Source organism: Electrophorus electricus, chromosome 4 (assembly GCF_013358815.1).
Source record: "Electrophorus electricus isolate fEleEle1 chromosome 4, fEleEle1.pri, whole genome shotgun sequence".
NCBI lineage: Eukaryota > Metazoa > Chordata > Actinopteri > Gymnotiformes > Gymnotidae > Electrophorus > Electrophorus electricus.
The window spans coordinates 15,420,363-15,433,255 of NC_049538.1; the positions used below are offsets into that span (position 1 = coordinate 15,420,363).

The 12,893-nt window shown below is 40.6% G+C and overlaps 1 protein-coding gene across 1 annotated transcript; it reads right to left on the reverse strand.

The window, feature by feature from the left end:
* Nucleotides 1-265: 265 nt before the first annotated feature.
* Nucleotides 266-8,878, reverse strand: bnc1 (basonuclin 1). Its single transcript, XM_027009883.2, has 6 exons — nt 8,771-8,878; nt 4,895-4,997; nt 3,962-4,197; nt 1,512-3,059; nt 1,231-1,454; nt 266-962 (listed from the first exon to the last, which is right to left on the reverse strand). The coding sequence occupies exons 1-6, from the start codon at nt 8,777-8,779 to the stop codon at nt 350-352; spliced, it is 2,733 nt and encodes a 910-aa protein (XP_026865684.2). The 5' UTR covers nt 8,780-8,878; the 3' UTR covers nt 266-349.
* Between the last annotated feature and the right edge of the window lie 4,015 nt (nt 8,879-12,893).

Sequence of the window (12,893 nt, forward strand, 5' to 3'; positions counted from 1 at the left end):
TGACTGAAGTTGTCTCTCATTGCTATAAAGGGAAGTAAACATTTCAGGCGTACTGTAAACTTTAAATGGAATAGACTATATAAATGAGTTGGAAATACATTTATGAGCACTTCAGAAGATCTAATCTTGCTAATTATGATAATGGATTTTAGAAGGGTTTATAAAGCCCCATGTTTTTCTATTTACACAATTATTACTATATATTTTGATATACACATGTCCTGAGTGACAAGGTATATTTCACTATTTTTGAACAGAAGCATAACTGTGGCCGAGAGCTGTGCTTTTGTCAGAGCGATCTGCTTCTTTATGCGAGTGATCTATTGAGCTGTGCTTTTGTGAGAGTGACCTACTCCTGGTTTATGATGGTGCCTGCTGAGAGGTTCCGATGCAAATTTGGATTCTGACTGTGTCGATTGCGACTTCGAACAGAGGAAAATGTGATATCGCAACCTGGCACTTTACACTTATGCAGGAGCCGGAGGTGCACAGTTTTATAGTGTGCCCTGAATGTGCCCTTGTTGCTGTAGACCTTCTGGCACACGTGGCATGTGATGGGGGTATTGTGCAGCTGCTGATTGGGGAAGGATGGAGATGTTGCTGAACTGGTATTCAACCCATCACAACTCTCATCACTGTCATCCAGAGGGAGCCCTTCTTCACTGCCTGCATCTGAGTCCCAGGAAGAAGAGTGACCACTTCCTCTAGTGCTCAGATCCAGTACAGCCTCGTTATCCGTCGCTCCCTCTACTGGACCCTCCACACACTCCACTGCTTTACTCATCGGGAACACCAGGCCCATACGGTTATTTCCCTTAGAGATCACTGAGGTCTGGATCAGATGCTCCCTATGAGGGACATCTGGGTGAGACTCATTGGCCATATCTCTGCATGATGGAGTGAAGACGCCGAAGTGATCTTTGGTCAACAGCTTGTGGTGCAAATTCAAATTTGCACTGTGTCTAAAGTGAAAAAAAACAAACACCAAATCAACATTATGGTTTAGTTTATATATATATATATATATATATATATATATATATATATATATATATTAGATTGGTGGATTATTGTGTTTATTATTATCATCATTATTATTATTATTATTGTTATTATTATTATTATTATTATTATTATTATTATTATTATTATTACTGTGTTTTATAGAGAGTAGAGTGGTTATTTTTGATGGTAGAGTGGTTGTGTGTGAACGGTGGTTGTATAACTCACCTGTCCCTGCTTCTGCGGGAAGGGAAGGCAGCATTGCAGCCAGCTACTGTGCACATGTGCATTTCCTTTAGGTGTACACTGCGGTAATGCATCTTCACACTGTAGGGGTTTTTAAACGTTTTATTGCAACTGTCACAGTGATGGAGAAGCTCCTCTGCTTCGTCTGCGCATGATATGTGCAAATCGCTGCTTCCATCTGCACAGACAACTCTGTGATCACAACTCTCATCCATGTAGTTCTCAACTCTTAGATCGCTGCAGTCATCCATGCAGGTCTCTACAACTTCTGTGTTTCTCAGTGCTGCGCCACTAGTTGGTTTGAGCTCACTGTCCCCACGGTTTACTTCATTGCAGGTTTGGTCGCCCTCTGAGTCCACGGGGGAGTGATGTTCTTTCTGAGTGCTGCTGAAGATAGATGGCATGGAAGTAGCAATAAAGGTCTCATGTTGGAGTTTGGCCTCTGGCTGCATTTCCACTGTGCGGGAGGGCAGGGCTAAGACGCTGGCAGGGATAACCCCATGCGCATATTCCATCTGTGTCACACACTCTGCCCCAGTGTCAGAGCTGGCAGGAGGAGCTTCATCATCAGAGCCGCTGCCCTCTGCCAGTTCGTCCTTCTCAATCTTTATGGGCATGCTGGATTTGCGAGACTTCTTCTTGGGTACAGGTTCAGAGCTGATCTCCAGCTCACTCACACTGACAGGCACAGAGGAAGAGAGGATTGGGAGTGAGGGCAGGTTTCCAGGTGTGTTAGCCAGTTCTGCAGGGGTCACCAGGCTGCGGTAGAAGGGTAGTACAGGCTGCACGGTCTTTAGGTTGGGGAAGAGTATGCCACTTTGGCTGATGTTGGAGAAAGAGCTGTGCAGTTTGGGCTCTGAGTTGCTGATGTAACTGGAGACAGATCTGCTGTCTGCTGCTGCTGTTCCAAACTCACGCTTCTCCCCCTCGCCCCCAACCTCACCCTCAGCCCCACCCTCCTCTGCCTCACTCAACCCTAGCCGCAGGTCTTTGTCCCGGTTGTTGCGATTCATGGGCATGTGCAGGCGTGGGTTGGGGTTGGCGCTGTGTCGGTTACGACTTCTTAAGGAGCTAAAAACCATGTTGCAGCCCTCAATAGTGCATTTGTGTTTGATCTTAAGGTGCACAGCATTGTAGTGAATCTTAAGTGTGCCCTTATCATAGAAGGTTTTCTCGCAGGCACTGCAGAAGACACGGCCTTTCTTCATTCCAGCAATCTTCTCACCTGGCCTGATCTTTGACTCTGGGGACATTTGAATGATATCAGAACTGACAGAGGAGGCACAGGGTGTAGCTGGTGAAGAATAGTTATCATTAATTGTGAAATCTTCAGATTCTATCTTTGTGCTTGCTCTTTCTGCTGGGAACTCGTCCCTCTCAAGGTCAGAGGTGAGGTGGGTAGAGTTGTCATGACCCGTAACCAAGGAATCATGCCTCAGTGGTGTCTCCTGTTGGCTGGGGTCTGCCCGGGAGCTGAGCAGTGGAGCAGGCGCAGAGCTGAGCAGTTGTAGGGGCAGCATAAAAGCCATGCTGTTGACAAGACTCTCAAAATGGTGACCGTTACTTCTGCACAGATGCTCTGATTTAGGGGGTGGGATTGAGGAACGGTGGGTACTGCTCTCTATGAAGCTGCGGATGTCGGAATTGGCCCTGGCGGTTGGCACGATGATGGCTTGGCCCTCTTTATCTTGCAGGACCATCAGCTCCACAATGGACTTGGTCTCCCCAAAGCGCAGAAACTGCTGTAGGGTAGCAACCTCCTCCTCAAAGGTCATAATAGCCCAACGATCCAGCACTTTACCAGCCACATCCTACACACATGCATGAAATTTCATTTGCATTATGAATGAAAACCTATGCACTTGGGACCTACAATACTCAATATTTCTGACAGTCTGACAGTGCCATGAAATAAAGAGATGTCTATACATGGAATGTGTTAGGACATGAAAGCTTTAATTACTGCAGCACATCTGTAACATAATTTTCCTTCATTTGGATGATCTGGGCTGGCCATGCGGGGGGTGGCAGGGGCAGACAGGCCCGCAGTGACGCTGGCTGTAATTACACTTGAGCGCTAGCAGTCTTTCAAAGTCATACAGCAGCTTCATGCTGTAACCAAGATAAATATTTCATCATACAGCATTCATTTATGTGCCTGTGGAGGATTTGACTTTATATTCACCGTTAGACAAGCTAACAAGAATTAAACACAACCACCTGAATACTAAATGGTCAGCAAAATGAACAGAGACCTCCTGGTTGCTCACTGCTGACTTCATAAGGAAAAATTATATATATATCACTGTAGTGATCCGGTGTGGAGGCCATGAAATGTAACTCATTTCTGGATGTATGAAAAGCTGCACACTGCTAAAATATTTGCTAATATTAACCTAATAACTGGCTACTACAATGAATGGAATATTACGTTAAGTTATTAAGTAAGTGTTTTCTCGTTTTCTGTTTGTCTTGAAGAGTGCCACATTTGGCTGGCTGTGAAGAGTGCAGGTTTATATATGTGTGAGCATGTATTCAGGTGAGTGTGTGTGTGTGTGTGTGTGTGTGTGAGTATGTGTGAGCATGTGTTCTGGTGTGTGTTAACTTGTGCATGTGAACAGGTCTTCAGGTGTGTGTGTGTGTGTGTGTGTGTGTGTGTGTGTGTTTATGCATGTGTTCAGGTGTATGTGGAAGCACTGTGTGGCTGCCTAACCTGCAGCACATATCCACGGATGTAGTCCTGCAGGGTCCAGTCGAGAGCGCTGAGGATCTGGATGACCTCGTCCTGTTTGAGCACACTGAACAGCCGGTCCAGCAGGATCTTCAGCCGCACAGGGACAGCCTGCGTGCCATACAGCATCAGACTGCAGATGTCAAACACCACGTTGGAATGCACGATCTCCACTTGGCTACCTTGATATGAATGGTGCACCTTCAACTTGCTCAGTGCTGTAGTATGGAGAGAACACATACACATGTACACACACACACACCACATACACTTCAGGACAGTACCATTTCCCTTAAAAGTGTATTGTTTTCAGATATAAGCCTAACTGCACTGGATTGCAAAATAACTGAAATCCTTTGTTTCATTTTGTCCAGAGCTTCAAACTGGTGATAAATGAAAAGGGATTTGCCCAGATTGTGTTGCGTTAAACTCCAGTAAGAGTTTGGCATGCATCTTAAGCAATAAGCATGCATCTTTAAATAAGCAATGCAGTAAGAAATCTTGAAGTACCATCATACCTGTCATAAAGAATGACTATCACAACAACGTCTGTATACAATAAACACTTATTTAAAATGACCCAAGATTGCTACAGTGGTAAAAACCCCCTGTAATGGGTTCAGCCATCATATTTCAATTTATGCATTTAGAAGAAATATTTCAAATCAGATTCATTGAACTGACACTTTTATCCAAAGCAATGACTGATGATTGAATACAACTATAGAGGTTTAAGGGCCTTGCTTTTAACCACTGAGCTACACTACCCATTTTCAGACTGACTATGTGAGTTTTGCAGGGTTGTACCCAGTGATAAAAAGGGTTGTAAATTGTTATAATTTGAACCATTTCAAGAGGCTAAATATTTAGATTGGAAGATTATAGTTGCATGATTAATTAAGTGTTAATGAATACCATGAGCAACCCATCCATGCTTGCAGTTCTCACACTGCCGACGTTTCAACTTTCCTGGTTTGAAACTGTCGCAGTTACAGCTGACCAGTGTGCAACAAATAGCCTGTTAAGAAACACACAAAACACCAAACAATATAGTTTGTCAGAATATGGCACCAGACAGACTTAGCAGAGCCATAAATCACCCTTTTACAGAGCGAAGGGCTGCAGTAACAGTAGGCAACATGAACAGTAAGATAAGAGGCTTAGGGTGTGTGTGTGTGTATGTGTGTGTGTGTGTATGTGTGTGTTTACATACATGTGAGACTGGTAGTTATAATGAAGTATATTATAGGTGTCTTAGTTCAGAACCATAAAGAATAGACAAAGACAAATTCGCACACAACACACCCACTCACACACACAGCACCCTCACTCTCACACACACACACACACACACACACACACACACACACACACACACACAGCTGCATAGCTGTTCTAGGGACGTTCCTCCACAGCCTGAACACACAGCACTTGTTGGCTTTCATTGCCTACTAAAGTGGCTCCGAGCAATTATGCATGTGTATGTGTGTGTGTGTGTGTGTGTGTGTGTGTGTGTGTGTGTGTGTGTGTGTTACAGTTGTGAACCCTAGATGAACGTTTTTACATATTTATCAATGTATTTATTTCATCATTACTATATAGCATAGTCATTTGCAGAGGTATATTAACAGGTAAGCAAAATTAAACTGGCTATTCTTTTATACATTAGTCTGTGCACACCTTATTTAATTTTGTTATTTGATTTATTTATTTTATTCTATTATTATTTTAAAATAATATACCATTTGAATTGCCTTAAATCAAACAAATATATTAAATGGTATATATTATATGCTATAATTAAATGCTATTCTACTGTATAAATGTTATTTTCACTTTGCATTTCACTTTTAAATGCTATTTTCGTTTTGCATGCCTCATTTTATATTACAATTCCTCTGTATAGGCTACATGGCAGGTGTACTCCTCTGTTCACATACTCTCACACACACACACACACACACACACACACACACACACACACACACACACACACACACACACACACACACACACACTGCATTATTAACTGGTGTTGCTCCCTAAAACACAGATGATACTGCAGAGGCTCAGGTTGTCAGAGGTACATGAAGCTTCCATAGTGGGATTTATTTGGGTTATTTGGGTTACAGGAGCTCTATAAAACAAATTATATTGGATAAAAAACATTGAAATAGTTATTTCAGCAAGACCACTGCATCCATTCTTGTTTCTGGTTCACTGTAAAAAAAACCTGAATGAAGTTCAGATGTATCTTCATCTCTGTCTGTAAAAATATATAAAAATAAAAATAAATAAATAGTAATAAAAACAATATATATATAGTGTCAGCACCCAAAATACATGTTATCAGTATGTTTAGTCATGATTAGTCAGCAAATCCAAATAGGAGTTGGGTAGAGGTGCATTTGAATTAAACAGTGTTTGGCAACTTTAGAGGCTCAGCAGTGCTCATTATAGGTGTAGTCTGTAGCCAGGAACATCATACATAAGATGTAATAAAATAAGGTAATTATAAACAATTGTTATCACATGAATGATTATGCCAAAAAAATGTTTTGCCACAATAATGAACAAATTTTTATCAACAACCTAAGGGACTTGGTGTGGATAGGACTGAATTGAATAATGTTAAAACAGAAATTTCTGTATTAAAATGAAAATAAAATTAAAACATAATTAAATGTGGAAATGGAAATAACATTAGCTTTAGAATCATGGCTTTGGAAAATCAAATAGCCACAAAGATTTTTAGGCATGTTTGTGTGTGTGTGTGTGTGTGTGTGTGTGTGTGTGTGTGTGTGTGTGTGTGTGTGTGTGTGTGTGTGTGTGTATGTATGTACGTGCATGTGTGTGAGACAGAAAGATTAAAACAGCATTAAACAGTGTTCAGGAACACACTGGACCCTTAAACAATAATAATAAAAAATCATATATACATTACAGACTAATTGTACATGCCACAATTAGAGAATAAATAACTATTATATTCCTAATAACTTGCCAAATGAATAACATAGTATTTATAAGCAGACAATGCATCAACTAACCATAATATTCATAACTGCATAATGAATTATCCAACCATACTAATATAAGAATGCTAATTTAACCATGATATTCACCTGGAAATTTCCAATGAAAATGTTACTAGGACTGCAAGATTAAGTAACTGTATTCACAAATGCACACTAGTTTAATTAGCTGTACTGGTTAAAGGAATGCTAATTTATACTCTGGAGTTTTAGAAACCTGATGCTTGATTTGAAATAAGTTGGAAAGAGAAGCTGTAAGCAAGTCACCAGTGTCATAGTGAACACTAATCATTTTGTTTACAGTAGATGAAGTAAGTAGTAGAATGGTTGGTCAGTGAAACAGTTAGCAATGGACATTTAGCAATGGAATTTCTTTAAAATGTGAAGTCAAAATTTCACATGTATAAATTACTAATGACAAAAGAAGATTGCTTTGATGAATATAAAAGTAACTATTACACTTCCTTCAAATAATGCAGGTAAAATTTAGAAAATGTATGTTGATGTGGGAATGATTCTAAATCTTGTAAAAATTGTAAAATCATTATTAAATGACCATGCAGAATACTTTATTAAAAAGGTCACTGTAAAAAAATATTCCAGAACATTCCCGTGGAATCTGAAACATCAATTTCAGTCAATTTCATATCAATCCATCAGGTCTGGGCACAGTGTTGTAGTGACAATTTACCATCAATCTCACAAAACCAGCTCGTTCTTTCCCAGACCTTCCCAGAGCAACAAGGCAGAGTTACCTGTGCCTCCATGAAGCAGGGTGCACAGTGGAAAACCAGCTGTGTCCAGCTGTGCATAAGAACACACTCACAGCATCTTGCTGTTTAGAACACGTTTCCCCCTGTTGCCATCTCACACTCCACTGCTGGCTGCACCAGGCCCCAAGCTACATGCAGCACTGATATACCATCATAAGCCTAACAACCAAACTCCACACACACACACACACACACACACACACACACACACACACACACACACACACACACACACACACACACACACACACACACACACACACACTAACACCATATTCTGCTAACTTACTCGAAAGGCAAAAAGAGAATGGTAGTAAGCACATGCTTTTATCAAACTTTACATTTACAGTGATTTAAACTACATTGACCCAAACAATGTGTTTAAACAGAAAATTCTACTGCTATCTTACCATTTTCACTACCTTTGTTTCTCATCTATCATTTAATCTAGAATTCATAGTCTCTCTATCTCTCTCTCTATCTCTCCCTCTCTCTCATCTCATACACACATATACACACACTGAAGCTTGGCTAATTGTTGCATTATGGCTGTAACAAAGCATTACTCTTGTCTTGAATTACATTCCAATAGGGCATGGACAGCTGAGAACTGCTTAACACACACACACACACACACACACACACACACACACACACACACACACACACACACACACACACACACACACACACACACACACAAACACAAACATACACACCCTCAATGGGCATTCATGTCACATTAAAACAAAAATACTGGAAAACCTGGAATGATCCAAACAAGACAATTGAAAAGACCTAAAAACACAAAGCCTAGAGAAGGTAAAAACCCCCCCTAAAAATATGAAAAACCACTCCCTGAGAACAGAGCCAAGAGGGAGAATGTGCATTCCCTGAAGTTTGACAACCATTCTGTACCATCTTAAACTCATATGTAACCCAGCTTTCAAAAGAGCTGCATTAAATTCAAGCAGAACTCTTACCTGGGACATTTTGGTTAAACTGTAGTTTCCAGAGTTGCTGTGGAGTTTCCTGCAAGAGTTACTGCCATTTCCTGCAAGCCCAGCAGCTCTGCTCCTGTCTGTACAAGTTCTGCTCTGAGAAAGCCACCACACACACCTCGGTCCCACTCACTAAGCTCCCCCAAACTCACACACATTCACACTGGTGCACACAACAGTCTCCTGAAACTCACACTCGTGTTAAAAACAACAAACACACCACTTTTGCACATGCCCATGTTCCTGTGGTCATACTAAACTACTCAAGATGTGTGAGATACTCCCACCCTCAGGAGTGCTCTCTCTCTTCCTTCTCTCTCTTCTCTTTCTCTCTCTCACACACACACCTCCCAGCCTGCCCCTCCCCCGTGGAGCGGCAGGGCAGTCCCCTCACAGCTGGCTGGAAGAGGGCATGACACTCATCTTTCGCAGAGATTTGATCAAAAGGAATCACAAAGGCTGGAGGCAGTGCTAATGCAGTCAGGAGAGACTCTTCTCTCTCTCTCTCTCTCTCTCTCTCTCTCTCTCTCTCTCTCTCTCTCTCTCTCCCTATCTCTCTCTCTGTGCGTGTGTGTGTGTGTGTGGGTGTGTGTGTGTCCAGCAGCTCAAGTAATGCATTAAATCAATGCAGCCCAACACAAAGCACACTCCGGCACTGGACGATGTATGTGTGTGTATGAGAGTGAGAGACAGAGAGGGGGTGAAATAGAATGGGAGTGACTGCATGTGTGAACTGTCTCAACAAGTTGTACCTTGTGTCTACAGAAATGTTGTGGTGTTCTTTTGAAGACCAAAACATGGCTGCTTTTTGGAATCCAATAATTCTTTTTTCAAGTGCTTAAACATTTCCTCAATTCCTCAATAAAGGCAGTTGACACACCATAAAGCTAATAACTGAGGGGCTGTCATTGCAGGTACCCATGACAAATAGACTTTAGAAGGTTTTTAATAAAAACAAAATCATTTATTTTGCATTAATACTGTCAAAAATGACAAACTAAACATTTAGCATACACAAAAGAATGTTACAGATTGCAGTCTTAAATACTCAAATAACTTTACACAGTCCTATCTTCATATAGCATTACACTGATGGTCACATATACTAACCATTACACTGAATTTTACTCTAATCATTACAGTGAGAACTACAGTGAACTTTATACTGACCATTACATTGAGCATTATAGTGACAGTTACACTTAACATTAACTAAGCATCACCCTTAGCAATATGTTGAACATTACTCTGAGCTACACCATTCATGTGCTTCTGCAGTGTACCGAATTGCTGCCACTGGAAACTTACCTCCCAAGAATTCAAGTATCCATAAGAGTATAGGGGTGTAAACCTCCATGGAAACCTCCAACCTTAAACATCAGTACACTTATTTTGTTCAGTGCTAGGGTGCTTTTTCAATGCTTGGTGTTACAGCCAAAAGTACAAAAATGTATTTCAAAGGGGCATACATCCAAGATTTCAAACTGCTTTTAGATACTCTAATTTAACATTAATGCAGCAATATAATATTCACTAATGTTATAAATTCCATTTTTTGTTGAGACCTGATAAAGTACAGAATGCTTGTAAGGCTTGCAATTTACCTGGGAACATTTTTATACTTCAGGCTATCCCTAACTATGGGTTTAAATGAACAGGGTAGTGATGCACCTAAGCATGTGAAACAGTAAAGCATATTAAATCAATTTTCCTTGCAGGTGCTGCAGCAGACGTAATGGGTGGGCTGGCTGATGATCAGACTATAGTATCAATTGATTGTGCATTTACCTGATCATAATAACTATCATGTTGAAAAGATTATGGAAAAAGTGAACCCAAGATGGGTCAGGATTAGTCCAAGATGGGTCAGGGTTAACCCCAAGATGGGTCAGGGTTAGCCCAAGATGGGTCAAGGTTAACCCCAAGATGGGTCAGGGTTAACCCCAAGATGAGTCAGGGTTAACCCCAAGATGAGTCAGGGCTAGCCCAAGATGGATCAGGATAAGCCCAAGATGGGTCAGGGCTAGCTGAAAATGGGTCAGGGCCCAGGACAGATAATTGTTAATCCAATCTGGGTTAGGGTTATCCCAAGATGGGTTAGCTGTCTGATGGCTTGTCAATATGCAGATGAAAATGTGTGGCTTGCCGACAGTAGTAAAGTTATTATATCTCATATCATTATATCTCATTATATCTTCTTTACTTAGTGTAAGGGTGGGGGCAAAAATAGTGCCTTAGGATACAAAATTGATTATTGACATGAGAGATTTTCTTGTTCCAGTTTATGAAAAATAATTACCCAATGTCTATTTACAGGTGTTCAACCGCAGTGTTGCTGAAACAATAAATGTTTAGATCCAATGTTGATACAGCAGGGTTATAGTTGACATTTAGATGTGCTGATGTAACTTTGTTAGGTGTGGTGTTTAATCCAGTGTGCGAGTCTGAGCAGATCTCTGCTCATACACACAGAATGCTTCCACAATTGAGTGGGTAATGTTTGCCTTCCAGAACTTTGTGCCAATCAAGTTACATCAAATGAAATGGCAAAGCAGTATCTATTAATGTGTAACTAATAAACCTTACCATTTTCAACTAAATTTATATTACTAGCAGAAGATCAAAGCTTTATTTATAAGAGGTAAAATTTGATGAGGTCACTCATGGGAATTGTTTAGCCATGCAGCACTAGACAGTGTGGTGGCATCAGCTGGAGGATGCATAACCAATCACCACGAAGAATTTGGCTGGATTGCGAAGCTGTTGGTTGTAAGATTGCTGTTTTCTAACAGAATCAGTGCTGCTATTCCGCTCCCTGAGGGTGCCGTCAGGAGCACGACTCCATCTCAGCAAGCATCTAAAGGATTACTGGCAGCTTTGCCTCAGTTGGGGAAGTGGAGACATGCTTGAGAACACTTTGCTGATCTGAGGCCACGTAAACACGAACATCTCTAAACTAAACTATGATCATGTATGAAAATCCATCCATAAGCCTGATTATCCTCTCTTATTCTGTGAGAAACATAGAACTGAGTTTAAGTTTTACAGATGAATAGGGGTTATTTAATAATTAGCATTTGGTTAATGTTAAAGGGATTGTCAAGGCTGTCAAAGTTTAACATTTAAGATATCCATATGCACCAGTTTTTTTTATTTTTTTAACAATTCTAAACTGCGATTCCAAAATTAATCTTTGACGGCTGTCAAAAGGAGCTGACAGAAGGGGTTTGAGCTCATGTTATGGTTATGATTAGGGTATGGGGTTAAAATCTAGGTCAGGGTTTGAGCTCTTCATGTGGTTATGATTAGGGTATACGGTTAAAACCTAGGTCACGATTTAGGTCCAGATCAACATAAGTAGGTTTTAAGGGTTCAGGCTTAGGATATATATGTTGTGAAGCAGAGACACATAGCAACCTTGAACCTCCCTGACTCAGTTGGACTGGACAAATGATATGGTCATTTACAAATTAGCTGGTTATTAGGAAACTGGCATTAAAACCAGTATTTACAGCTTCCTAATATTGAATTTAAACAGTATAGGGATCCAATATCTCAAACAATATAGAGTTTTAGTAATGTAAGCAGTATAGAGTTTTAATATCTCTTGGTAAATAAACCTTGCTCACACTGCAGCAACAAAGAGACTCATCATATTTTAATGAGGATCGTTTTAATTTAAACTGAGTGAATAAAAGCTTTGTTTCCACATAGAGCACTTCACACACACAGAGAGCATAAGAGAAGAGCTCAATTTCACAGTCAGAGCTAAAAATACTCACTCTGAAAGAGTTGTGGGTCAAAAAAGCCATGCAGCGTCCACACATTTAAAGCCATTCCCCTATCTCGCCTTTTAGGAGAGAGTTGTTACATCAGGCTGTTGTGAAGCATTTTGTACTTCTGTGCAGAGTTCCTCTAAAAGGTGCTGAGCGCTGGATTGCAACTCCAGTGTGTGTGGGGGGGATTCTAATAATCTTGAAGAACAGCACTGACTCATATCTCTCAGAATTCACATTACATACATAGCAGACATTCAAACAAATCTGCATTGAAACAAAATAGATTTATATAGCAACAAAACAGTTTGGATTGTGAGGACTGACAA

Excerpts from the sequence above, each read along its gene's own strand:
- bnc1 (XM_027009883.2), bottom strand. Across the intron at positions 3,060-3,961 it reads TCCGTGGATATGTGCTGCAG|GATGTGGCTGGTAAAGTGCT; the intron begins GTTAGGCAGCCA and ends GCATGTGTGTAG. Across the intron at positions 1,455-1,511 it reads CACTGAGAAACACAGAAGTT|AGTTGTGATCACAGAGTTGT; the intron begins GTAGAGACCTGC and ends TACATGGATGAG.